Below are 27,412 nucleotides of genomic sequence, written 5' to 3' on the forward strand. Positions count from 1 at the left end.
TGCTATTAAAAGCACTTAGCAGCTCCTGAGTGCAGCAACATCGTGTAGGAGCAATGTCCCGCTCGCCTCCCCGGAGATGAGGCCGGGATCGAGCGCGTGGGCTGCATGAGATGGGGTGAGCTATGGCAGGGAGGCGAATGACGGGAGAGGGGCTAGGACAGGCTCCCAGTGGGGTCAGCTCTTGACTGAACAAATGGGGTTTGTTGGGTAGCTGCTGAGAGGCACTCCTCCAGGCAAACAAGGAGCCCAGCTCAGCACAGTATCTGTGTGCTTCCTGGCATCCTTTGGTTCACTCCTATAAGGTCCTGTGTGCGTTTTCAGGTGCATTTCACCTGCTTCAGAGGAATATAGATGACCTTTCTGTATAACTGTTTTACCTAAGGTGTGCTGTGCACTCTGCAGGATGTTTTAGGTGAGAAAATTAGCACTGTAAAATTGGTAGCAGTGTTATCATTTATGAGCTTTCTTCTCCTTGGTCTTGATATAAATCACCCTGTTACAGCTTTGGCCTTGCATTGTGATGTGGTTTATGCAAAAGGTGTGCCTAAAGTTAGTTGCAGAGCAAAATGGATTCCCTGTTATTTACTGCTTAAAAGCCCACTGACGTTTGGGGTCCATTCATATTTTGGTGAACTTGTAAATATCTGGCTGTCTCCCGTAAAGTGCAGAAAGGGCCTTACTCAAACAAAGTGACACCTCGAGCAGTTTATGATTATGTTCTGTGGGAAGATACAAAACTGTTGTCATTGTAGAGTCAATAAACCCTTGAATCGATTTATGCTGACATTTTCTGAAGTGCATCCTTTTCTGCCGTTCCCTATATGGGAAGGAGATGGTTTTCTGAAAAACATTTCTGCTGATATCTTCTTTGGTGCTTTTAAACACAAAACAAATCCATATGTTCTGGGGCTTAGTTATAGCCTGGCACTTCTTGGTCCTGGTTAATATGAGGTTCAGTTCTCTTATTAATGATTTGGCTTGCGTTCGGACCTCTTCCTCAACTTTACGTCATCCTTGCAAAGTTCAAACATGGTTAACCACGGTACTTTCTGTTCCACAAGGTGTACCCAGGTTTTATCTGTGTTATTTAGCACGGTGGTCTTTTCTGTTGCAGTTATGTCCTATATTACAGTTTCCAATAAAGTTTTCATGTCTGTACTGCTTACATTAGGAAAACTGTGCCAGCGACAATCTTCACATTTTATCTGTAAGAGAGGGACCTCTTTGTTTGTTTTTATGACTACTTTCCTTTGTTGTGTTTAGACATATATATATGGATAGCAAATTTCAATCTCTGTTGTCCTTTTTGTGATCAAAATCGTTGATACAGAAGAACTGTGGTTGTATTCTTTCTCTCAGATTAGGGATGTTGGCGCTCTTAAGGGGAGAAGATGAGAAAGGCTTCAGAAGTGCACTTTATTTAGAGATGTGTGTGGATTTGAATAGGTTTACAATGCTTCTCTTAAAACAAAACAACACAAAACTGAGGTCTACAGGGCTTGAAATTGGAAGAAGTCTGAGACAACAAATGGAGCTATTGGGCTGCATAGAAAATGACTGTCTGCACAGCCCAGTGAACCGAGCAGAAAATACATGCAGCAGAGCTCCCAGACTTCTTTCTTCATTGTGAGTTCTGCTTGTGAAGCCTTACTAGTGGGCTAAAATGATATAAGCTTGTTTAGTGGGTCCTCCTAAACTATCAAGCTCCATGCCACAGAGACTGTGAACTCCTTCCCTCCTCCTCTCCTTTGTGCAGCCATTCCCAGTTTCCTGCAGACACCTGGAACATGCCGGCCTTGCTGGTGAAGCAGTGCTGGGCAGTTGCTCTGTCAGAGTTAACTGGCAGCTGAAAGGCGACATAAGTCTCTAAGCAGTCTGGTGGCAGCAGTGGAAGAGGCTATTGAGGCACACTTTGATTGCATTTTAATTGAAATGCATCTAAATGTATTTAATCTAAAAATAAAGAGGATGCTGAGCAAGCCTGCTACCTCTGTAGCAAACAGTATTTGAGTTGTGTGCCTTAGAAAGTGAGAGATTTATTTTGCAAGTAGCTAAAAAATGTTATTCCCTCTCACCTCAGCCTCCAGAAATGCTCCAGGAGGCTTCAAGTGCATTGCCCCTTTACTGCTACCTCCTCTGGACCACCACTAACCCACTGTCATGAGCGAGAGCTGTGGTGTGTTTCAGCTGTAGAGGCGAGTGGCTAATGCTTTATTTCCAATACATGTGAGCTTTGAGATAACCATGAATCCTCTGGGGATTTGGATTTACCATTGATACGCAGACAAATCCCTTAGCCTGACTGTAAGAATGCTCAAGGCTGATGATAGGCTGAAGTGGCAGTATTTAGTCACAGTACTTCTGGTTCCTCTGCCAAAGCTGTTTGTTTATTTTATGACCTGATTGACATAATGTAATTTCATTTCCTTTTCTTCTTTTTTTGAACAGCATTCCTCATCTTAGCCTAGAAGAAACTCAGCTGTACCAGACCCTGAGTAAAGATTCTTGGTCTAAACTGATTAAAGAATAAGACTAGAGGCAAACTATCATTTTTCGTTCTGCAGGGATGTTATCAGTGATTCCCACAGGGGCTAGAGCTAGAATAGTTGTTGCTAAATGCACTCTTGGAAACAGTTTGGAAACAGGAAATGAACTACAGGGTGATGAAACTTGTATCTAGGCTATTTGAAGTGAAAATTAACTGCCAAGTCGCAGAAGGATCTCCTTGTAGCAAATGAATGGACTGTAAAATGGAGAAAGTGATCCTGCGTTGATAGGGGCTGCTTTTCTCCATCTGCATTACTTTGCAGTTAACAATACTCACATGCAAGGAGGGACTGTGCATTAGTTATTACCCATTTGGAAAGAGATTTAGTAGTCACTGTAGATAATTCTGTGAATATTTCTGCTTCCTGCTCATAGAAGCAAACAGTAGTCAGAGAAGCCAAGTAGAGCAATAGTAATTTGGTCAGTGAAATGGAACAGTGTATGGATGAGAAAAGACTTGATATAAAAAGTTTCACCAGCCTCTGTGTCATAAGCAGCAAGCAGAAGGCAGATAGTGACTGCTAATTCGTTCTCTCCTATGACATAAGAGGCAGAGAATATCACATAAACTTATCAAACAGGTTTAAAAGAAAGGGAATTATTTTTGTTCACAATTCATTATTATGCAGTGGGACTCGTTGGCACACAATGATAGAAGACCAGTCAAAGGAACACTGTAAAAATCCAGTGGTGAGCATGAAGTGGGAGGATTTGACCCAACCCATTTCAGGGAAACGTAGCTCTGCTTTGCTAAAGGCAAGGTGGTGATGTGGAAGGCAATATACCTTTGTGCTTGTCTTGCTCTCGTGCTCTTTCTGTAAGCATCCATTGCCAACTATGGGCTTAGGTAAACACGTGTTCTGTCTCATTAAGATTGTTCTAGTTGGAGCTTCTGCCTACAGCGTACAGAGGTGAGCTGCTTGTACTGCTTGCCCTGAGCTAGCACCAGCTGTGAGCTTGTGCCCCAAATCCAGCTCATTGTGTTGAGACTGATCCAAAAAGCTCTACCAGCAGGGTTGCTTGATCCTACTGGCTCAGAGCAGGGCTGGTGGTGCTGAGTGGGCTGATACCTTCCATGTGCAAGTGGTACAGATGCAGAGGGGCTTGCTGCTGCAGAGGCATCAGACCGTGTGTGAGTTTTGAGCGGAGACGGAGGCTTCCCTTGCCACATCTTCCTGACCTTTCTGTACTAGCCAGCTTAGTCAAAATGTGGCTTGGGGGAACCTAACTCCTTTCCATAAAACAACATGTAGAGAGACCATATTTCTTAACTTGGGGCCAGTTGTCTAAAAATTATGCATTGCAAAACTCTGCTTGAAAACAGTCCTCTCATGCCTCAAGCTTTTCTTTTCTTTCTTTCTTTATTTATTTTTTTTATTTAATGGGTGGTTCCTGCTATGTTTTGACTTGTGCTGAAAGCTAAAATTTTCACTGTGCCTGTGTGTGGTTTAATAGCCTAAAAACAACTAGGAACTACAGAGAACTACTAAGCTTGGAAATAATATGTGTTACCCACTTGGTTCTAGTTTTGCTGCAGAAGATGTGTAATCCATGCTCAGAAAATCCCTCAGCCTTCATAAAGATCAGTCTGGAATAAAGGATTTTGTCTGAGCTGCCAGGCAGAGAAATGGTCACATCAGTCAGATTTTGTTTGTGTTTACAAACGGAGACAAAAATGGAAGCTGCTCACTTTCCTGATGCTGTAGTCCTCATTGCAGAGCTGTGCAGAATGATGTGGGCCACTGCACGCTCCTGTTGCTCAGTTGTGCTATTGCAGTTTGTATCAGCAGAAAATCTGATGTGTGAGGAGCTCAGCAGTTGCTTTTTGGTCAAAGTTATAGTGAAGGGTTTTCACAAGGTGGTATCGTTGAAGTCAATGAGCTCAGTTGATATCCACTTGTCCTTCAGCATGTGGCATCCTAGAGATCCATGCCAAAAGAGATTCTCTGCAGAAGCTGGAATATAGTTTCCAGGAAAAGCAATGAAAAGTGCTTTCCAGTTCCTGTGTATGCGTACACGGTGCCCTCCACCAGTCCTCTGAGGCTTGGCTGTCACATTAAGGAAGAGTAATGTAGTATAAAGAAAGAAAACACTGGCTTTTTGTAAATCTCGTCTCTTTTCTATAGTTTCCAGTTCAGACGTCTTGTTTTTTCTTCCTTTAAAAAAAAGTTTTTGAATCTCATCCCTGACTCTTCGTAACTGGGGTTAAAGGAGAATTCCAGGTGGTCCCCCCAGTCCTACTCCAAGAAGTATGTGGCTCCCATGAAGAAAACAAAAGTTTTGAGAGGGTTAAGTGATTTTTCAAGTACCTTAGTCTACCTACCTTTGTTCTCAAGGATCTGCGATTTTCTTGCAAACTAGAGAAAATAAATGTTTTGCTTTGCCTTTGCAAAGCAATTTATGGGGAGAGGAAAAGAACCTTTAAAAAACCAAAGCAACCAAACTAAAAAACCCAGCCCCAAAATACAGAGAAAGCGGGTCTAACAAAAAGAACTGTGGGGGAGAGAAGAAAAGCTTTCTGAAGAACAAAATCATTTCTTAATTGTGTATAAAGAACTAAAAATGAGGTGCAGGGGTCAGAATTATTTGCCTCACTTCAAGGAGGTCTTTGCACTATTGTGTTGGTCTTTTGGGGATTATCTTTGGTCTGTGGGATTGGCCATGGGAAATGGCCTTTCCTGGCACTGGGATGATGTGGGGAAGACTACCTGCCTCAATCTCTGTGGGGTCCAGGGCTGGCCTTCCTAACCTGGAACAAGTGGTTTCTCAGCCTCTGAGCAGACCAGGATGCTCAGGCTTGGGATGTTCTCCCTCGGCTTGGTGACTCCTGCTCAGTACAGCTCTTTAGAGACACAAGTTATGCGTGTGGTATGGAAACAAGAGAACTGGGTCAGTGGAGGCTGGTGCTACGCGAGCTGTCTCGGTCCTGGTTTTGGGAACAGCTGAGGAATGATGCAGGTGGTGGCACCTTCTTGGTACAACAGGTGGTGACACATTCCTGGATGAAACTACCAGCCAAAGGAGCAGTGTCCTTTGCCTGCTCTTGTGTATCTCGTACATCTGCTTGGCACCTTTCAGCTCCAGCAGCAGGGGCATGGTGAATGAGCAGCTTATTGCTTTTGCTGGTTGGAGAGACATTTTCCACCCAGACAGCTCAGCTCAGAGAGAGGGAAGGAAAAAAAAAAAAAAAGAAAAGAAAACAAAGCCCTGTAGGTCTTGTTAAATATCAATCTTATCTAAGATACGGGGAAATGAAGTTTTGGGAGAGTTTAATTCTTTTCTTCACGGTGGGGGTGCCAGCTGAGTGGGATTTGTTAGTCATAAGTATAATACAAGTAATAAAGGTATCCTGATTTGCCTGAAATGAGCAACCTGGAGAATTCACATGAAAGATTGATTGCATGGGGTTCCCTCTGTTCTTTTTAGACTCTGAGTTCACACAAGGACCTGCCCTTCTGGCTGCTTATTTTCAGAACCCTTCTGAGGTGTACCCAGTGCATAAAACGAATTCCTAGCACATTATGTATCGCAAGGTAATGCACCAAATAGAAAATACATACTTTGACAGAAAGTTCTGCACTAAAAAAAGCAACATATCTTTCTGCTTTCCATTCTTTTGGTTAGATGTTAAAAAAAGCAAACCAAAAACAATGACGAAAAACCAACAATCCCACAAAAGCAATTTAGTTGCTAACTCTATACTAGCAGAACATGCAGTATCAACACAGTTCCAGAACCTGGGATTTTTGCCCTAACGCAGAAGGGAAAGTCCTGTTTCTTTCTTCTTCAGAGGCATTTGGGCAGAGAACACAAAGCCATTTCACTCCACATTGGTTTATAGTGGGAGAAGAGGAGAAGAATGGATGAAGGATATTTTCCACAACTCTTTCTTGAAGAGGATGGAAGAAATTTCATTCTAATACTTAAAATATTCTCTATTTTATTTTCCACAGATCTGACACATGCAAAAATTTTGACTAAAAACACCAACCAACCAAAAAAACCTGTGAAAACCGATACATTATAAGATGAACTGAAAATAAACCAATAAATAATATGGAGGTGTACTAGAAATCTCAAAGTAGGTGTGGAAAAATATTATCTGGGTTTCATTCCGTCCACGGACTCAAAAAGTTTCCTGACTATCTGTGCTGATTTTGCATTTTAATTCATTAGGCTAGCCTACTTAAGGGTTATGGCAAAGATTTTTCTTTATATCTAAGCTGTGATAACATCTGGTGCATACTAGGCACTGTCCAAACCCAGGGGAAATTTAATCATTGCTTTGAAACTGAAAGGCCTGGGAGGGGTGAAAGGTGGTGCAAGCAGTATGGTTTGTTAACGATGCCTGTAAGTGATAGGCATGTAGTTCAGTAGCTGTTGCCTTGTTTGATTTATGTATTTATTTTTTAAAAAGAGCCCTGTTCCTCTTTTTCCAACATTGTTTATACTTCAGTTCCCCATTTCCCCTGCTTTGACTCTTGGCCCACATGATAATTAGGTGAAGAGAAGGAAGACCATGCTGAGCCCATTTCTTATATGTAACACGGGAGACATAGGCCTTCATCTGGGATTTAAAAGGGAAGAGGATAATCATTTAAACTTGCACAGGAAGTAAACAAGGGATATAGAATCTAATCTGTGTGGTGGATAACAGGACAGTAAAGTAACAAAAATAACAAGAATATTAAAGTTGCTCATGTGTTTGGAAGGATGCTGGTAAAGAGGCCTATAAGGAAACTAAATTGTGATTTATTGCATTTTTGTTGTGCAAAAACATACCACATGCAAGAAAGATCATATTGTCAATAAAGCATTTCATTTCAATTTAGATAAACTTGACAGACTGTTTTTTCTGAATGTGCCTCTATTAAAGATGAGAAACCCTTTTTTTGTGGAGGGGGGAACGCACTTCAGACCTCTTAAGCGGTATGTGTATTTGTCAGTCTTTTGTGCATGAGGAGTTCATTAGAGCCCAAGTGGAGAATCAAGACTATTTTAGTCCAGGTCCCTTCAGTGAGAATTTCCTCCCCCTTCAACTTCCCAACCTGCATGGACTAACTTCATTTGTTTGAAGCAGCTGAACAGAACCAGGCATGACTCCAACAGATTATGGATGTTACGTGTCAAAGTAGCTCTTATGTTTTCTCTCTCTTTCACATTACCATTGCAAATACTTGCTTTATTTGCTCCTCTGCTTTTCTAAATGCAGAAGGATGCACTTTATATTTGGAGGTTTTTGTTTTATTTTATTTATTTATTTTTCTGGAATTTCCCAAGAAAAGAGAAGTGGAGGTGATTAAGGAGACAAATTATTTGGCAAAGTAAGATTGTATGGAGAGGGGAAGACATAACATTTTAACTTCTGATGTAAATTTAAATTCACAGTATTATTCTGGACACCAATATTTTTACTGACATTACTTTTCTTAGTGTAGCCTCAGCTGATTATCAGGGCCAGGCTTAAGGGAAACACTTTAAATCCAAGTCCAGGGCTTCACACAGTATGTGCGTTCTCCTATCACTTTTAAATGAATGGAGCTTTCCTAGCTGGACACATATAACTGTTTAAAAAATACCTAGGTGACTTCAGAGCTTTCATTTTATGTTGAATCCCCTGTCTCCTCATTTACTGGCATGGGTGAGGAGCCAGCAGCTCCCTGGGCAGCTCTGCAGCACCTGGTGGAGGTACAGGAGCTTCAGGAACTGTCCGTTGGTGTCCCCAGAGTAAAATCTCCAGGACATGGACGTATTAGGGCCACCAGATCAGACTGCTCTCTGTGCGTCACTGGGTTCTGAGCACATGGTGTAGCCTCCAGTAGAGCTGGCTCCAGCCATGCTCCAGGTGTTTGCTTCCCCTCTGTTCCCCGTGTGGCCTCGGCACGGGTTTCTGCCCTCCTCTCCCACTGCATTCCCTGCGGAGTGTGTGTCTTGTCTTCAGTTTGCGTCCCTTTGACACTCGTCTCCTGCCTCTGCCTTCAATCTGTAGTCTAACTATAGACTTGACTGCCAAACCATGGTTCTTTCAATAAATTTCTAAGGCTATTTTTAGGTTTTCAAGTTATTAAGCATTTTTGAAAACTGTTCTCAGTTTTCAAAGCCTCTTTGAAAATAAAGAAAGAACACCTCTTTCAAAATAGTACTTTAAAATGAACCAAATTGTGCACCAGAGCTCTGCTCTAGTGGAACCACGATTCACTCACTGAAGTTAACTGGTAGTAGATGAAATGTTGCTGGAAATTATTTTCTAGCATTTATGACTGCCAGATTTATTTGTATATTGAGTTCAACTTTGAGCGTGAATTGTTGGTGGTAGGCAGTGGAAGCATAAATAAATATAACTTAGGGCACTAGCCCAAAAGCAGTTAACTGCAGCAATTTGAGTTAATGCTGAAGGGAAGGAAATCTCAAGAATGAGGGCATAAATTGGTTAGCAGATGGGACTGGGATGGAAATTTTTGAGTTGTGCTGGGATTTTTCTACCTGCGACAGAGCTGTCTGAAAGAATCACATCCACTATTGCTGCTGTTCTCTATTTCCTCTGAAGCAGTCTGCGTGGACCAGCTGCAGATATATGTTTCTGGGGAGACCGAGCCGAACTTCTGCATCAGAATTGATGCCCTGATGTGAATTTGTAGCTCCCAAGGCACAGGAAAAATATGTTTTTCTTGAGATAATCTTGGATTAAATTGACTTGAGGCACAGAGGCACTTTTTTTTTTTTTTTTTGTGTGTGTGTGTTGAAAATATTCTGTCATTTTGTTAGTCTGTCCCTCGTTGTATGTGTTATTACAATATGGAGGGCTGATTAGCTTTGGAAACAAAGCTGCAAACCCTTTGTTTCATGCTACATAGTAGGAGATATGGGAAGAACTAATTGGGAATGTTCTGAGCAAACTGTGTGCAGTTGATTTAGAACAGACTGTGATGGTCTGTTAAAGTGGAGTCTTGGCTGGGTTATTGCACATGTTACCGTGTGTTTTTGTGAAGGTAGTAAGGTGGTTGTCATGGAGCGTGTGCTCTTCCGTGGAAGAAATGGATCCATTGTATGCCTACAGCACCGAAGGCACTTCCATTTTTGTGATCTAGTTTGACCCTCTGCTGAGTTTCCCAGGGTGCTTTGAGAAGTGTTATGGGTGGGTTTAAGATGGCCTTTGAAGCACAGGGAGGAGGGAGAAAAGGCAGACACCCATATTATCCAGATGCTAAAGCACATCTGCCTGTGGCTTTGTAAAGAGATCGTGCTAGCAAGACAACTTGTCATGTCCCCTCTCCCCAGGCTTTTTACTCTGCTGTGCTTTGTTCCTAGGACTCATCTTAAATGATGCTCTGTTCTGATGTGGTCCATGACTTGAGTTTTTCAAAGGGGAGGAGCTAGCTAACCCTAGTTGAATCAGCATGATAGGAGTGGTTACTGAGAGATGCTGGTGTGCCCCAGGACCTAGTTTGAGGATGGGGTGTCGTGGGAGAGGAGGGTGAACAGTGCTGCCTGAGGAAGAATGGTCAGAGAGATGAGCAGATGGGAGTGGGGGCAGAGATGCAGCTACTCCGAGAACACAATGGTACTCTGTTTCTTGATAGCTGTTTTCTATTCCCCCTGTTCCTCCACATGCATTCAGTGAACAGGCAGAGGAGGTGAAAATTACAAAACTTGCTACATAATAAAATCATAGTTCACTTGTTATAAAATAACACCTAATATCAAATGGCTGGAAGAATCACAAGATTTTCAGTAGGTGATCCAAATGTAAAATCTGACCTTCCTCCTTTCTTTCTTCTGGAAGTGAGTACAGTACAGTCAGCCCCTGGAGTCCTCGAGTCACTGCGTTGGCTTTGAGGTGGAATAATTTAAACCCAAAGCATATCTCTGCAAGAGGAGGAAACAATGCATATCAACAGCCTCTGAACTGCCCACGTAGTGCTTCAAGTGGCAAAAAATAGACTATCGGAATCCAATTATTCATTATCACATGTTTTGTTGGCAGGCAGGAGTTATGGGAGGAAGGGGGAGAATTTGCCTGAACTAGTGTGGCATATGAGCTGGGTTAGGTGGCTGTAGCCAATTTAAGTCCCTTAAAAGGAGACACTTGAGATTTTCCTCTTTTCTTCCCCCACCCCTTCACTGATGCTGCAACAATCCTTTGACAGCTTGGTGTTGGAAGCTTTTCCCTTAGCGGCTGACTTCTGTTCCTCTGGGTTCCCATCTCCTGAGTTACTGTAAGGTGCGTGCATGTGATAGTCTTTGTGCACTGGCTGCAGTCTTCTTTTAAAGGCTGTTTTTGCAATACCCACTCTTTGCCCTGCATTATTACCTTTCCAGTCAATGCTTCAGTATATATATATATACACACATGTGTATATACATGTGTGTATATATATATATTGTATATATTTATTTTTTTTCCCAGGGGGTAGAAATAGAAGTAATAGAAATGGACCTGTTCTTCTAATTTTGTTTCAGGATATTCTCATAGTGTGAAGGGAAAACTGTTGTAGGTTTGGGCACTCTACCCAGTAGCTGTACACCAGGTCATGGCCATCCTCGCTGTGATGCAAGGGCACAGACTGACAGCCGCACCTGTGCGGAAGTGGTTCAGCGGGGTGCAGCACTTGATCTGGGGAGCACAATGCTGAATTGCAGCCTTGAGTGTTCGTTTACATACTGGACACGCATTCGCGCCCTACAGAAGAAGAGTGCCATCAGGACTGCAAAATCAAACGTGCAAAAGTTAGGAAATGCCAGGACATTAATTTTCCCACCCGCTTGCACATACGTGTTATGATTCAGCCTTCAATTACGCAGTTGCACGCTGTTTTTCCACAGAATTCCTGCATCCCTCTGTGCACAGGATGTCCACTGCTGCTTGAATAAGAAGCTATTCAATATTTTGTTTCCTCCTTGTGGTTTCTCATGACATGGTTCAGGCCATGCAACGGGGGCAGAATTGCTGATGGCCACATGGTTTTTATTTCCTTGCTGGTCTTTACCACAGCACAAGCGGGTGGTGTTTGGTGGACGCTCTTTGCAGTGGCCCTGTCTCATCCTGGATGCCATGCTGTCCCCATTTGTGGACTGGGAATGGAACAACAACGAGTATCTTTGAGTCTCCTTGGACAATCAGCCTTGCTAAGTGTTTCTGATTTCCTTATCTCTGATTTCCTTATCTCCGATCTTCCTGATTTCCCACCTCAGATCCCAGACCTAGGTTTTGCCTCCCCTCCTGCCTGGCTTTGTTTCTCGGTAGATTCCTCAGTGGCCAGCTGCCATGCATGGCACGGTGCAGCGCAGAGACACGAGCAGCTGGTACAGGCTGCAGCACCTCTGTGGTACAGCACAGCAGCCCTGGGCTTCCTGCCAGGGTGGGTTATGCCAGCCCCAGTGTCGTGCTAATGTGTCTGTATATCCTCCTGTGCCAGAGCACCTTGACATGGAATGGCATGCTGCAGCGTAGGCTTAAACTGAGTTCTCAAGAGGTGTTCTTCCAGTGCCTTTCAGAAGCAGTTAGCTGCATTAGGTTTAGGCACGAAGAAAGGGAAGTTATTTAGAAAAATGTCTTAGCTGCTTTGTAATTTTGACTTTGCTCGGATAGCACAGATTCTGCCTTATAAATACAGTTAAGAAGAATATCGTGAGCAGCTTGGTCTTTTTTATTACTTTACCTCTCAGCATCCATAACTGTGCTGATTACTGTAATGGACTGTGGGTTTGTAATTTTCACCCCCAAAACTGTACGCTATTCTAAACTGCTGCTCATTTGGCTTTTACTTGTTTTTTAAAGTAAATTGTTATTTTTTTCTTTTATTTTTTTATTATCTCTATGTGGTTTTTAAACCTTCTCTAGAGATATCTGTACCAGAATAAAGTCCCAAGCCACTTCCTAAATTAATGCTTAGAGAATGACAGGGGGGAGAAATATGAAAGATCAGGAAAGACAGTGTTGTTACGCCCGCTTTCCATCTCTTTTCACATTGTGCTTGGCCTTGCCTGCTTTAGTAAAATTTTTCCATTTGTTTGCTGTAAGAACAGCTTTGAGAAGATTTAAATGTCATCCATCAGCTTTCTCTAAGCTGGTAGGTAGGCACAGCAGTCTGCTCCTGGTAAGCAGTCGTAGAAATGAAAAAGAACAGGTGGGTCTTTAGGCAACGGTGTGAGATTCTCGCTTTCATTTCCTTCAGTGCTTTTGAGATTTTGTAGGGAGTTGAGTAAAACACTAATGTTTCCATTTTCATTTCTAAAAGTCAAAATATTATTGTTTCTCTTTCTCATGGTGACATTATTAGAAAAAATCAATAAATGCTGGAGGATGCCAAAATAGTTATATGTGGTGAGAGCTAAATAAGTTGATTGTTGTTCTACTCAGATGGTTATATTTTAATTGATTTACAGGTATATTAGCTTCAGAGACAATCCCAGCATAAAATACATTGACATGTAGATATGACACCATAATTCATACGTTTATTGTAATCAATATCACAGATTGTGTTTAGTGTTTATATTTTGTTTTCATTGAGTTTACCCAAAACATGAAGTTATTTCTAGTCCCGGTCTTTTTGTAAAGCTGAGTTTTGGAGTCTGAGTTGGCAAAGCATGGCTACATTTGATTAGCACGGTTTAAAATGAAACCAATTAACTGTTCTTTCCATCTGCATTGTCCTCCATTTCATCAAAGTGTCTGAAGAGTCTTATTTCAATGTGATATAGTTGGGCTGGAGTCATTGTGACTAGGCTTAAAGCCCTTACATGATGGTCAGTCTAGGATCAGGTTGGTTGAGAGACCTCCCTAGGGCTTTTTGACTTGACCATATTTCAAATCAAAGGAAGGAAAACAACACAACTGTAAAATGAGTCATCTAAATATATTGTTTTTTGCTAAAAACACATTTTTTGCAGGTAGTACTGTATGCATATTTAATGCATATTACTCTGAAAATTAGTCTTGCTCTGAATTCCAGGTCTTTTTACAACATGCGATTAATATAGGTGTTCTGAATTACCTATGAAAAATGGTAATTGTTTCCAGATTAATGTGTAGAATCATTGCAGCATTTGGGAAATTCTCTGTATAAGAGGTTTGCCTTGCATATATTTTCTCTGTATCTGACTCACAGTGGGATCTACTGAGGGTTTCATGTTCAAACAAACCTAAAAACTTCTGAATGATTGCCAAGCTTTTATTCTAATCTATGCAAAGCAATCACCTTTGGCATTCCTTTTACCCTGTGGTACCCTGAGCACATATGGGCAGGGACCAGGGCCACACTTCTGTACAGAACTGATGAGAGAAGTCCACGATTTCCAGATCTGATGCCCCAGACCTCCAGTGTTTGACTTCACAACTTGAATACCGGACAGGTCTGCTTTGTGGACTGACTTGGAGCTGCTCTCTTTTATGGATCCAAATTTTGGGGGGGGCTAAAGGAATGTTTTTTTCTTTATGTTGTCTCTTTGTGGTGTTGCATACCTAGATGAACACATTAATAATTAGGTCTGGTTTCTTTTTTTTCACAGTTTGGCATGATGGCTTTCAGACCCAACCTTCATTGAATTTTATTAGCATTATTTCTGTGCTGAAAATCACAAAGTTCAGTGGCAGAGGTTGGTCCCAGTGACCCCAAGGGAGATGGGAGATGGGAGAAGGGAGATGGGAGAAGAGGATCCAACATAGAAATACTTATGTAGGTTTTGGTATGCAATTCTGATGTCCTGAAAAACAGTAACCTGACAGACGTTTTCCAAGTGTGTGTGACATGCAACTTTTATTTGTCCTATGTAGTGTTTTGTTATTTTTTTTTCCCTTTATTGGATCTGAAGGTTCACTTGAAGGCTCTCTCTGGCCCATGTGTAGGGGACTGTTTCCCTGACATTTCACCACCCCTGTGGTGGGTGGCAAATCTTTACCCAAATCCTCTCCTTTGGGCAGGCACTGTGCAAAAGTGATCTTGAAATTTCTTTGTTTGAAACCTTTTAGAAGCTCTAGCTCTGCTCAGTGGAAAACAATGATAATCCATTTAGGACAAATGGAGACTCAGGACGTGTTAAAGCAAATGAACAAGGCAAAAGAATGACTGGAGTCATGGAGTCATCCACAATTCAGGTTGGCCAGGGTGAGTCTTCTCCACACAGCACAGTGGCAGCACTGCCCAGTGGTTGGGGAATATGATGGGCCTTGGGGAAACCTGGTTCTCTGGTCTTGGCCATGGCAAAGGCTGTGAGCCTGGACGAGCCATTTCACCCCTCTGCTTCCTTTCCATTCTCTGCTTAGATGGATAGCTCTTAACCCAGCAGGGTCTTTTATTTAGAGCATGTTTCCCTAGCTCAGAAATCCTTGATTTTTGTTTCAGGTCATGCTGTAACACTGATAATCTCAAACACAGTGATCTAGGGCAGTCCTTTTGAGTCCCCAGCATTTAGCCATGGGTGGCAGTGCTCGGTTAAACCAAGATACAGACACATTGCGAGGGGGCTGGAGCGTGGCCACACATTTATAGTGTTGCTTTTATTAAAGCTGCCCTTTCTTTCTCCTCCTCCTCCTCTTCCTCCTTCAGATGATGATATTTTTTTATTTGTTTTAATTCTATAGTTAGCAAACTTAGTTAGCAAGCCAGCTTTAAAAATAAAGCAGCAACCCTCCTCTGTTCTGACACTGTGAGCTCTGTTTCTGCTGAAGCTCTGAGGGTGCAAAAGGAGCATCGGATCCTACCCCTAACTGGGGGGATTGTGCTGCAGATTGACACACCACTGAGTAGCTGGTAATTTCTGTCCCCTTTCTCTCTTTTGTGCGACTGCAGGCACCTGATCATTAATGTCATCCTGGTTAAGGAGGTAGGTCCCTATTTCCATGGAAACATGGGGAAATGGCTTTGGAGACTTAAAGGTCCCTTATTTATTGGGTAGCATTTTGTCTCCTGTTTAAGCACTTAAAACAAAGAAACCTACAATGCTGAAATGTTTTAAGAGCTACCATGTTAAATGAGGTGGACAGTTATAAAAACGGATGGCATTTAACTTCTCTGCTCCCTAATGCTGTAACGATGTATGTATCAGCTGGTGGAAATCAGTCTGGCAATACTGAGGCCAAGGGTACTAGACCAGTTTGCAACAGCCAGGGATTTGTCCCAGAGCTCTGGTACCCTGTGGGTTGATTGAAAGTTGAACCTAGACAAGGTAAATCCCTGAACAACCATTGAAAATATAAGTAAGTCTTACTTCTGCTGCAGAATGAACAGGGTCATCTAAAACATTTTTTTCTGATTTCCTGATGTAAGATTGACTAAATCTAACATCTAAAGGATGTAATTTTTTTTATTTAAATTTTTTTTTTTTTAGTGTCAAAGGAAGCTAGTAACTGTGCAAACAGATTTTTTCTTTCTTTTTTTTTTTTTTTTTCTCTTTAGGTCAATAGTGGTAGCCATTTAGTATGATAGACATACAAATGAATATTTTTTTTTTTCATAATTCATATTTTTGGGTATTTGCATTATATTGACTGCAAAATACCAATAAAATACTGTATAACATACTTTTTACCTGAACGGTGCACAGAAAGCTGGAATGTGCAAAAGGCAAAATAAAGGAAATGGTTAAGAAGGCTTAAGTGGTATAGAAAAATAACCCATATACTGAAGTTGAGTGATAAAATACTAATCCAGTCAATATCATTGGTAATGTTTCTATTGTCTTAACTGAAATCTGGTTCAACCAAAAGTATTTCACGTTATACATCCATTTGTTTTCCCTCACAAACCACCAAATCTCTTCCATATCTGAGAGAAATCCCTGGTCTGATTTAAAAACATCCTCTCTTTCTCTCTCTCCACTTGAATATAAACTGTTCCTGTTTAAGCTGCATCTGAACTTCTTTCATTTCTGTCACAACCTTCAGAAAAGTTTCCGACCGCAAATATTAAAACTGTTTGGAATAATGAGAACTACATACATAAATGTCCCTTTACTCCCTTGCCAGCATGGCAAAGGAGCAGTGCAGATGATTAAACCTAGAACGTGACAAGATACCTGCGTGAGGCATCACCTATAAATAGTAAAATGAGAACACCGAGGTGGCTTTGGATTCAGCAGTGGTGTTAATTTTGTTTCCATCTGACTCCTTCATGTACTGCGACCTTGACAAAATCAAGTTTTGCCTCCCTGAACCTTGCTGTTGAAGGGAGGTAACATATTTTCGCTTTGAGCTCCTTGAATGTAGGACATCACATACGGAGCTGAACCAAAGATGGCAAGCGTATCTGCTTTTGCTTCAGTGTCAAGCAGCTCCTAAAAATTATGAGAAGACAGGGCTGTGTAGGTGTCTGGGGGGAAATGTTCCAGCTGGGGGGACTATCACCAGGCTTGCTGCTTTTCTTCAGTGCGACAGAGGGAAATTCCGAAATGTGGGGGATGCAGGAGAGGCTCAAAGCACCTGTGACAGACTGCTTATTTCTGGGCAACCTACTTCTGTAAGTTTCTAGTTTAGTTGCCTCTGCATAGGGTCTGGCCTCATTTTCTTGTGAGTGCCTCATGTCAGGTGAATTTATGGGGAGAGATGAAGTTGGTGAGCTGGTGCAATTAGGGGCAATTAGCTCAATGGGAAGTCTGTTTTCAGGTGGCCTTTGGAAGAAGGTAATGTTAGTGAGACAGACGATGAATATGATGATGTCAAGTAACCATTTACTCCCTTTCCCAAAGATATTCCCTAGAAGTACTTCTCAGAAAAAAATTGTTAGCGCTTTCCCTTCTCATTTGAATTTGAAGCCAGTGACAATGGATACACTAAAATGAACATGGTCAGAGAGCAAGGTCTTATATAGATTAGAAGGTTAAGACACAGCTCTACATCTGAGATGCAGTCATTCAGTTGAGGTATGATAGAAAATTCCTTTTATTTCTGTTTGAAAAGAAAAAAAAAAAGCAAATCCTAATCCTCAGAATCCAATGAAAATATTAGCTACTTTGGCCAAATCTGATTCTGGGATCCAGAGCTCTGTGGAAAAAGACTGTGGTTGAAACAGATATCTCTGTTGGTTCGTGTCTGCATAATGCTGGCTTACTCCCTGCTTTATAATGTATTTTGAAACCCACAATATGAACAACACTATAGAAATGAAATTTCACAAGTTAAAGTGCTATAAAGTTGTTTTTGTCACTGAGCTTAAAATGAAGTCACAAATACACTGTTATTTTAATTAACAGTATATTTTGGCATTATAAATTATCTCATAAGTCAGAACAAATAGTTTCTCTCCAGGTTCAATTGCTCTTTATATTTCTTCTGCTGCTTCTGGAAAAGCTCCTGAAACATTTTATTGATGAAGTAATGCACTCTCATCTGCATGCAGTACTTCTGTAGCTCCAGCAAAGGTTTCGGGTGACATGATAGACCACAAGAACAAAGCTCAAATTTATCTCATTCCCCCAGGTGGAATTACAGTCTTCATCAGTTAATGTAGCATTTCTCAACTTTGGAAAGTTGAATCCTGACCTGCCAAGAAAATGAAACTTACAGTACCGCTGCTACCAGCAATGTTGTTTTAAAAGCCTACTCAAAATGAGCAGTCACTCAAATAGGCTGTGTAGGTATTCATCCTCATCTCTCCTACATGCTTCAATTAGCAGTGCATTGTCAACAGCGTTGAAGTAATGTCATTGGCATTTGAATCATGACCCCTTTATAACCAAAATTACTGCATCAGTTTCTTCACAAATTCAGGCAGTCATTGCTGCATTATGTATGGGCTGTGGTTTCAGTATTTCTCCTTGCAACCAGATGCCTTAAAAACCCAAGCAGTCAGAATAACAAAATATATGGATGTCCTGGAGGACATGTGGGAGTCTGTCACTTAGTATTCATTCCACAGTAGATTGGACAGTTTTTATTGTACATGATTTACTGTTTCCTTTTTCTTAAAGCTTTACTAAGCAGGAAGTTTGTACTTGAGTCACCTGCCAGGGTAAGTGCTCTGAAGCCATCCAAGTTCACAGCTTCCTCTGTAGGCACTCAGAGCAGTTGTTTAAGGTTACTTTAAATCCAAGAGGCACAGATTCGATCTCAATCACAATAAGGTGTTATTAAGAGGCAGTCATTTCCACATTCCAATTTGCACTACTAAGACTAAAGTAGATAAACACTCATTTAAGTTGAAGCACTGCAATTTTCTTACGTAAACAAGGTGTTTGTCTTTCTCCGGGTTCTGTGCTTTTTTTTGGTTTGGGTTATAATATTATCTTAGCTCTTGTCTTCCTAAAAGTTATCTGCTTACATGCTTCCAACAGCAATAAGAATTGGAGAGTTTTCTTTATCTTTTTAATTTTCCCTGAAAATTTGCTTTACAGAAGTGACCTGCGTGCAATTGCTGGGATCTGATGAGTGTTTGTAATTGCCTTTCTGGTGGATTTTTCTCTGTAGGAACTTTTCTTAACCTTTTAGTATCACTTTGTGGCTTGAAAGCCTGAACACCGCTGTTGGGAGGTAGTGATGCCTGTGGAGTTGTCAGGACAACCTGCTGCGATGACGGGTGGGTAAGGATGGCTCTTGTGGTCACAGTAACTTTGCCACTTAGGTGGTACTTGCAAAATTTGGAAGCCCTGAATCGCCTCTCTCATTCCCAGTTGCAGATGTAGTTGTGTGAGTACATTCACTCTTTGCGTGCCATGCACAAAGCACCATGCTGCTGCTTTTCACAGTTATGGTCTATGGCTCACTGGTCTGTATTAACAGCGGGCACCCTCCACTATCCCCAGCAGTACTGACTGTTATGTTCACCTTGAGAGCAGCAAAAATCTGTACTAAAAAGTACATTTCAATCCTAGGTGGAGCAGCAATTAAGCATGCTCGTCTTAAAATTTTATGATTTATCTATTTTTTGCCATGAGGCATTTGTTTGGGTTCCTTCATCTTCACAGTGCTGCCCTGTCTTCCTGCTCTGTACTTTGTGGGGCTGATTCTCAGGTCTGGTTAAGCTGTGCTGTGTTACATCAGGAATATCACTGGAAGGGGGGCAATGATACCACTTCAATATAAATGTATTTAAAATATGTCTTTTCTCACATTCTATCCATCTTTGCTCTCCATTATTATTTTGTGAAAACTCTTTTTATTTAAAGGATATACAGAGTGGAGCTTGGGGGAGATTTTTTTTTTAAATTTTAATTATTTTTTTTTTTTCTGGGAAAATTATATAAGAAGTAACCGTAAGGTTCAAGGTCTTGTGAGCATTCACCTTTCTCTTGTTGGTTTTAAGCAGCAGAGTTTCTTCTGGTTGAGAATGCCAGACCGGTCAGTTGTAAAATGAGGAGACGTTCCCACATGGGCCAAATCTTAGGGGATGTGTATTTTTATTTCACACAGGATGAAAAATTATAAGGTCAAAGTTGGATTGACTTTGGTGGTTGACCTACTTTCTCAATGCTGTAAGTGTTACTTCTGTGCTGAGGGTGAGGCACTGCAGGGTGAAAGTGGGCAGGATGTTTGTACAGTTGACACCTCTTGCTCTGGTAATTTAGTGGTGAAGGATTCTACTCTTCCATCCTGTTATCTTCACATCTTAATGCTCACTGGTAGAAGGAAGCCTCAGAAACTGGTCTTTTTGCTTTCATAATAAAAACAATGCATAAATGGGTATTATTTTACTTTGATCCCATGGCGGTCTTGTTCAGTGACTTCAATTCAAATCAGTATTTCTCTCCAAATGACTCCAGCAAATAAATAATACACTAACACAGGAGCCAAGAGCATGCCATTACAAGTCCCCTTTGTACTGTCAAAATCTTTCAGATTAAAAAAATGTCCAAGTAGTGTGGCGTGACCCACCACGAGGTTAATGTCCAGGTCTGTCCCAGCTCTAGGTGTGCTGGAGTTGCAAGGCTGCTGTCAAGTCGTGGCATCTGAGATTTATCTGACCCTGAAGGAGCACCATCAATTGACTGGCTTTTTTTTAGAGATGTATAGGCACTACTGAAGTAACACCTAGCATTACAGTAGCCAAAAAGATATTAGAGGAAAATAAATCTTTTCCTCCCTGCTGTTTGCTTGTTATGTGCATTTGACAGTGCTTTGTATAGTCTCTCTTAGCTTGCTTACATACAACTGGTGAGTCAACAGGGAAGAAGAAAAAGCCCATATGTATATTTTAACAGAATTTAGATGAAAAAAGAGAAACTGTTGAAAGGGCAGGTCATGAGAAAAATGAGCATTTTTGAAATTGGCTCCAACAAATAAAAAGACTCCAGATACAACATCTTTTTAATTAAATCCAGCAGAGCTGCCAATGACTGCTGAAGACCCCCACTTTCTTCTCAGCCATGAGGATCATTGCTCTAGCAGGTGGGATATCCGCACTTCCTCGCCTTGGTGTAACCCTGGAAGTTTCCCCAAATGAAGGCTCAAAGCAGACCTGGGCACGGCCCCACGACAGCTGTCCCGTGGAGTCAGAGGGGTGCAGAAGTTTCCCTCCTGGCTGGTGGTGCCTTGGAGCCTTACCAGGGCACTGCTTTAGTGCCCACAGCATGCTGAAGGCAGCAGGCCCTCCATATAATTCCAGGGAGATTTGTAACGTTACATGACACAGATGATACTTTCTTAATCTGATGTGAAATGCTCCTCCGGGCAGAAATGTTAGAGCCTGGTACAAAGAGATTGATTTGTGAATGGTTACACATAACTGCAAAGTTGATTATCACAAATAAGCTTAGAACATAAGTATTTTTGGTAGACAAGTCATGTTTTATTCAGGGCTAAATGAGTATGAATTGATGTTTTATAAACACGCTGGGTATTCTGAGGTTAATGCTCCCCTGACTCAAGCCCTTTTCTGTTTCTCCTCCATCTCTAGAAGTTTATTTTAAGCAGTTTCTTAAGTTTTCTGCTTTCTCTGCACTGAAGGAAAGTGGCCGAGAGCATATTGTCACATCAGGTGTGATATCAGGTGTGCTTTTTTCTTTTTACTTTGGTGTTGACAGTCAGTTGTTGAGGAGTGGGATGGTTGTCAGAAAGGTGGTGACTTATTATGAATTTTGCTACCCAGATCCCTCGTTCCTTGTCCAGGCAGAAGTCCCACAAACCAAAAAGGAAGACCTGAAGAGCTATCCCTGAGTCTCCAGTCTTTCATCCTAAAACTTATTAAAAATAGGTGAAACCTTTTGATTTAATTGGATGAGCTTTGGATGGGGCCCTGCAGGAGCAGGATGCTATGCAGACTTGCTGGGGAATCTCACTTACTTTTGTTTTGTTTTGTTTTTGTCTGCATTTTACTTACCTTCCATCCTCTTTCTCCACCATGTGCTGTACTTTGTCTCAGACACAGGAATTGGGAGCAGTGGGCATGTGTCTGCTTCCTTGGGACTTAGGCTGAGCCATGCACACCATGCCAGAGGAAATGGAAGTCAGAAACGCTGTGGAGGGGACAAAGGTGCAGGTGCATGGTAGAGCTTGTCCACTGCTGTAAGCCCTGCCAGGAATTAGGGGCCTCTTGCTCCAGGTGCTCAAAACATAAGGCTGCCTAAGGACAGCACTGTCTGCTGTTGAACTGTATATTGAACTGTATAGTCTTTGTGGTGAGGAATGAAAAGAAAAAGGTACTGATTGAATTTTTTTTTTTGGTCTCTGTTTTTATTTCTCATACAATCCTGGAGAGGGAGGGTGGAACAAAAGCTTTGTCATATCTCAGTCACTGGCTTCCTTCCTTAGAGAGAAAATAGAATTTATTTTTATTTATTTTTTGAAGATAGTTTTAGTTTTTATCTGCCTTTCTCAAGTGTCACTCTAATGAAAAGTAAATGTAGGTTTTGGTTTTTTTCCCCCCTCAAGAACCATGCAGGCGAAGTCTGAGCTTCTATCCCTGCTCCGTTATCCAGACTCCCTCCTTTCTGTAAAAATTGTATTTGGAATTCAAAAGTCTAACTGGCTTTTCAGAAGAAAGACTATTTTTCTGTCCTGTGTGCTGTGAAAATCTTTTGTTAGAAAAACTGTTTTCCTAGATTATTTTAAAGTTTGCTTTTGTTCTCGATCATTCCTTCAGTCCTAGGTATTTGTGTATCCTGGAGGAAGAGAATTTGATTCTTGTATCAATATTTGGTAACAGAATTCTTCTGGCACAAAATACAATATTCCTCTATTTAATCTACAACCTAAAAAACTCTTGAAATATTTCTCACTTGACTAGTGATTATGGATCTTTATTCCCTATTTCAATTTTTGTTTTCATACTCAGAAAAGGAAGATCTTTATTTTTGATCCACGAATACCTTATATTTACTAAATGGAAGCTTGTAAATGGGGAACAAATGTGGAGATGGGTAGTGAGAATTTCAGATTGTTTCCATATCCAAGGAAGAGTGAGTACACAAATAGAAGGGAAAAACACTTAATGATTCAGGCTTATGGAAATAGATTCTAAAAAATTCACATTTGTAACAACTGTCTGTAGCTTGCAATGCAAAACTGCAAGGCACACATTTCATTTGTAGAAAAGAAGAAAATCAGAATACTTCATTACATAGTTTGTGCAAGGCCATATAGTTCTTGAGTCATAATGACATTTCAGCTTGTGTAAATAGCTTATGCCAGCAGAGGATCCAGGTCTGATAGAGAAATTACCTTAAATTAGTTTATTTTTGAGAGCAATGTGCGAGCATCTGAGAGCAAGAAAACATTTTCAGGACTAATGTTAAAAGATAAAAACAAAAATATTTTCCCCTTCTTCTTTTTAAATTTAAATTTGCTGTTCCAAATTGGTGAGGATTTAGTACCATTCCCTCCCTGTCTTTCATTGTTTCCCCCCACCCATTCTTTATCTTCTAGATCAAATGAATATTTGATGCCACCAAGAACCCCCACCCCCCAAAAAATACCTTCAGTCTTTACTTATTTTCCTCTCGTTGGCAGAGTGCTATTATAGATTATCAGTACCCCTTCTGAAAATCAGTATATATGATTTTAGCATATGATAGAAGAAATAAGTAGCATAATCATACCATAGTCATCTCCATCCAATTTGCTTGTCATTTTGTACCTGTAGTTGAACTACGGCACACAGGTCCTGGAATATAGTATGATTTTGTCTGGATCAAATGTATGTTCATGAAAATACTTCACACTCAGACTGACTTTGCTTCTGAAATAGTAAAAACATATCAATCTTCTGTAATGCTGATGTCCAGTCTGTGATGCAGCTGGAAATCATTTATGCTCAGAGTTCCCTAGAGCGTTTCTCATTGTTTATTTGGAAAGACAGTGATTAAATTTTATCATCCCAGTTGCTCGTTTGATTCCAGAATCTCTGAAATTTGAGATTCCAAATCTCTATGCATGCCTCTGTCCTAACATAACCTCAGTCAAAGAGTTTTGACCAAAGAATTTCAAGATTTCTAGATCAAGGCATTTGGGTGCCTTGATCTAGACCTTTTTATTCTGTAGAAGGGTCATATAGAAGTTGGAGCTTGTAGATTCAGTTTTAACTCTTTGGATAAAATGTGAAAATCCTAACAACAGCAATTTAAGGATTTGTACAGGGAATATATCGGATGAAAATTCAAAAAAAAAAAAATTAATCATGCGAGGAGTGGAGAACTGGCATAGATTCTCAGTAGAAATAAAAAAAGAAGGAACAAATGGACTAAATAGATGGGTCTTGATAACTTCACGAATGCAAACATATGATAAGTTTGCCTAACAGAGAAGAAAAAAAATTCCAGGTCTTTTCCAAACCTGGCATTCAAGGCTTTGAACACTGAAGACTGCAGAAAAATACAAAGCAAAGTAATTTAGTTCAAGAAAGCATTTTTTTCTTTCTTCCTGCTTTCCTAGGCTCCTTTATTAGTCTCTCTCATGGTGAATTACAGGGATAAAGGGCATTCTTTTTCTTTGTTAGATTACCACTTGCATCATTTCTTTCCTTTCCTCTTCACACAAACTTAAGTTGACATTTCTGTTATGGCAAGGAGTCCTTCAAGGACTGTCGCTTTTTGCCATAAGAGGAATTGCCACATTAGTATTTATTTCAGAAACAGCATATTTAAATAAAAGATTGGGAAGGACCTTGTTGGTCCTAAAATCTAGTCGTCTTCTACTGTCAGTGTCCCCTTGGCAAGAATTGATAAGATGATTTAAGCTTTTAATGACTTCTGAGAAGATGGACTCTTGATGTAAGAAAAGATTTAAAGAACTGAGGAATTTAGCATAACCCTGCATCTAATTAAATCCATAATTTACTTTTCAGAAGGTAAAATATGGCACTTAATATATGCCTACGAGTGAAGCTGAGCAGAGAATAGAGAAATTAATATGCTGGAGAAATTTGGCTGGCATTTGCACTACTCTGACTTGTGCTGTTTGACACTAACCTAAGCTCCAAGCATAACTGCAGGGCAGTGGCAATTTCCATGTCTGTGTTTAAGAACCCACCAGCATATTCATAATGCAGGCTAGGATTGCCTCTTTTAACACACAGATTGTTTCATAATCTATTTGGGATAGGAAAAGTAACCTACCACTTTTGTACCCAGAGTTTGGGGAGCAAGAATACTTTTTAAACAAGTATCTCTTCATGTGCAGAATACAGGAATGGATGTGTATGCTCTGAAAACACAACACCATGTGCTAGATGCTCTTTGTTGTCCTGATCAAACTTTCTGCAGGTCTTATGCTCCTTTTGTTTTCTCTCTTATTTAGGAGACTCTCCCAGGAGTCCCATGTATTACTTGGTCTCTAGTAGATTTGCTGCTTTATGGAGAAGTGATGACAGAAAGTCTGGGTGTCTCTCTTTGGTCAACTAAAATTTGTTTAAATTTCAAATTTGGGTATGGTGTTTTATTTGATAATCTGGGTGCTCCTACCAGAACTTATGTAGGGATCTGACATACAGTAGTTGCCTCCCAGCTTTGGGTTTGCTGCTGGAAATCCTTAATTAGATAATTAGTGAAATTTATTTCATTGTCTCTAGGTTGGTCTCTTGTGGACGTGAGCTGTCTTACTAGGTGGAGGAGGGCTGGGCTGAAGGCTGCAAGCAGAGCTGGTCAGAGCAGCATTGTGTGGAGACAGAGCAGTTTCCATGCAGCTTTTTTTGCACTGATCTGTGTGTCGAGGGGTTGAGAGCGAGGGAGGAAAGATCTGCTGGGGATGTTCCCACTGAGTGGTTGGGAAGCTACCTACATCTCAGCTTTTCCATACCCTGTTCCCTGGGCAGTCAGTGACATGCAGAAGTGGGTATTTCTCGAGAAGTCTATTTCTCCTTACTGTTAATTGAATTTCTTGCATCAGTGTTCACCACTGAGGATGCCTGAGAGTGTAGTAGGCTGAGCTGCTATTTGTGTGGATGAACCTGAGGAAAATGGGAGACTTAATGTAAGAGGCTAAAGAATGCATTGACAAAAGGGCCAATAACTAATCAATAGGATTTCATTTTGCTAAGTATTCTGAAGGAATTCAAACAATAAATAGCTGAGAGAGTTTTATAATCTCTCTTTTAAATCATCCTCAGTCCAAAATGAGCAGGGGTGATCACATTAGGGCTTACGTAGTGCTGCTGTGGGTAGCCCAGCAGTAAGTTTTAATCTGTGAGGAAAACTGGTAGAGCTGTTGATAAAATGCAGGATTAGTAAACACAGAACTGAACGTGATGTGCTGGAGGAGAGCCAGCACTGCTTTTCTCAGGGAAGCCAGGACTCATGAGCCTCGCAGACATTGCTGGCAGAGGCTCCAGGACCATGACCTGGGGTGGTCTGACTGAGGGAGTACACACAGCTTCCACTGAGGTGGGGGAAAAGCTCCTGGTGCAGAAAGTAGGGGTAAAAGGGATGGTCTTCATGTGCTCAGATAACAATTAAAATGTAGCATGCAACCAGGGGATGGTTTTCAGTGTGGAGAGAGGTTACCTGTGGGGACCACGGGGGATCTGTGATGGGAGCAGTGCTGTTCAACACACACATTAGTGGCCTGGCAAAGAGCAAAGTGTGAGGGGGGCAAGCTTGCTGCTGCTTGCTGCACAGCCACTTGGGGTGACCACAGGCTAACCGGTAAGTCACAGAAGGATCTTCTGATGAAGAAGGCCACGAATTGCAGCTGAAATGTGAGAATGATGAAGGAAACATCGTGCACCTGAAGGGGTGGGGAAAGTCTAAAAGTTTGAACTTCATATTAGCATTTTGTACTCAGGAAAGGGATCTTTGGATAAATAAGTACTATGAAATGATTAATTTCATGCTCACAGTGATAATAAGGCAAGTAAAAGGCTGAGAATATGAAGGAAATAGAAAAAGAGAACAAAACAGAAAGTTTGATGATGCCACTGAATAAATTTTGGTGCAGCCAGATCTTGAATACTTCTTGTTCTGGCAATCCTACAAAAAAAAAAAAAAAAAAAAAAAAAAAAGAGGATATAATTTAGCTAGAAAAGGTTGACAAATTTGGAAGAATTTCAGCATCAGCAAAAGCCCAAATGGTGTAGAGTGCTTTCAAGTTGGGGGAAGGAAAAAAAAAAAAAGGGTGAATGAAGGGGTATCTGAACAGAGATTCATAAAATCACAGAAGGTGTAGAGAGGCAGATGATTACTCACTGTTCCTCACAATATGATACGCGGATTAGATTATCAAACAGAATTTTTAAAACAGACAGAAGGAAGTACTTTACACTGCCCATAATCAAATTGTGGAGCTCATTACATAGGCTGCTGTGGAGACCAAGAGTATAAATGGTTCAGGGAAGGACCAACACATTCCTAGAGTAAAGAGCCATTACAGGCTATTAAGCACAAAGGTCTGGAAGCAGCCTCCAGCTCAGGAAGTCCTTAAACTACTGATTACTGGAAGCTGGGACTGAACTATGTCAGGGTAAGGATCACCCAATTTGTGCCAGTGCTTCTCTAAGCACCTGCT

At 41.0% G+C, this 27,412-nt stretch overlaps 1 protein-coding gene and 1 long non-coding RNA gene across 6 annotated transcripts in view; both read left to right on the forward strand.

Annotated features, from left to right (window-relative positions):
* DGKI (diacylglycerol kinase iota) overlaps positions 1–27,412 on the forward strand; it is a 212,218-nt gene that overhangs the window by 42,820 nt on the left and 141,986 nt on the right. The window contains exon 2 of one of the 5 annotated variants that reach the window (XM_080582486.1): positions 14,059–14,225. The exons of 3 other annotated variants lie outside the window; for them this stretch is intronic. In XM_080582486.1, coding sequence (XP_080438612.1) covers positions 14,224–14,225 — 2 coding nt within the window. In that variant the 5' untranslated portion in view covers positions 14,059–14,223. Of the gene's footprint in view, positions 1–10,937; positions 14,226–27,412 lie in introns of those variants that run through there. One more of the 5 variants, XM_080582485.1, reaches the window with a different exon arrangement.
* On the forward strand, positions 20,842–21,599 carry LOC308190858. The gene is made up of 3 exons (XR_013947536.1): positions 20,842–20,866; positions 21,375–21,467; positions 21,567–21,599. It is a non-coding gene; the product is annotated as an uncharacterized lncRNA (long non-coding RNA).

This window comes from Anser brachyrhynchus (genome assembly GCF_964034855.1).
Source record: "Anser brachyrhynchus genome assembly, chromosome: 1".
NCBI lineage: Eukaryota > Metazoa > Chordata > Aves > Anseriformes > Anatidae > Anser > Anser brachyrhynchus.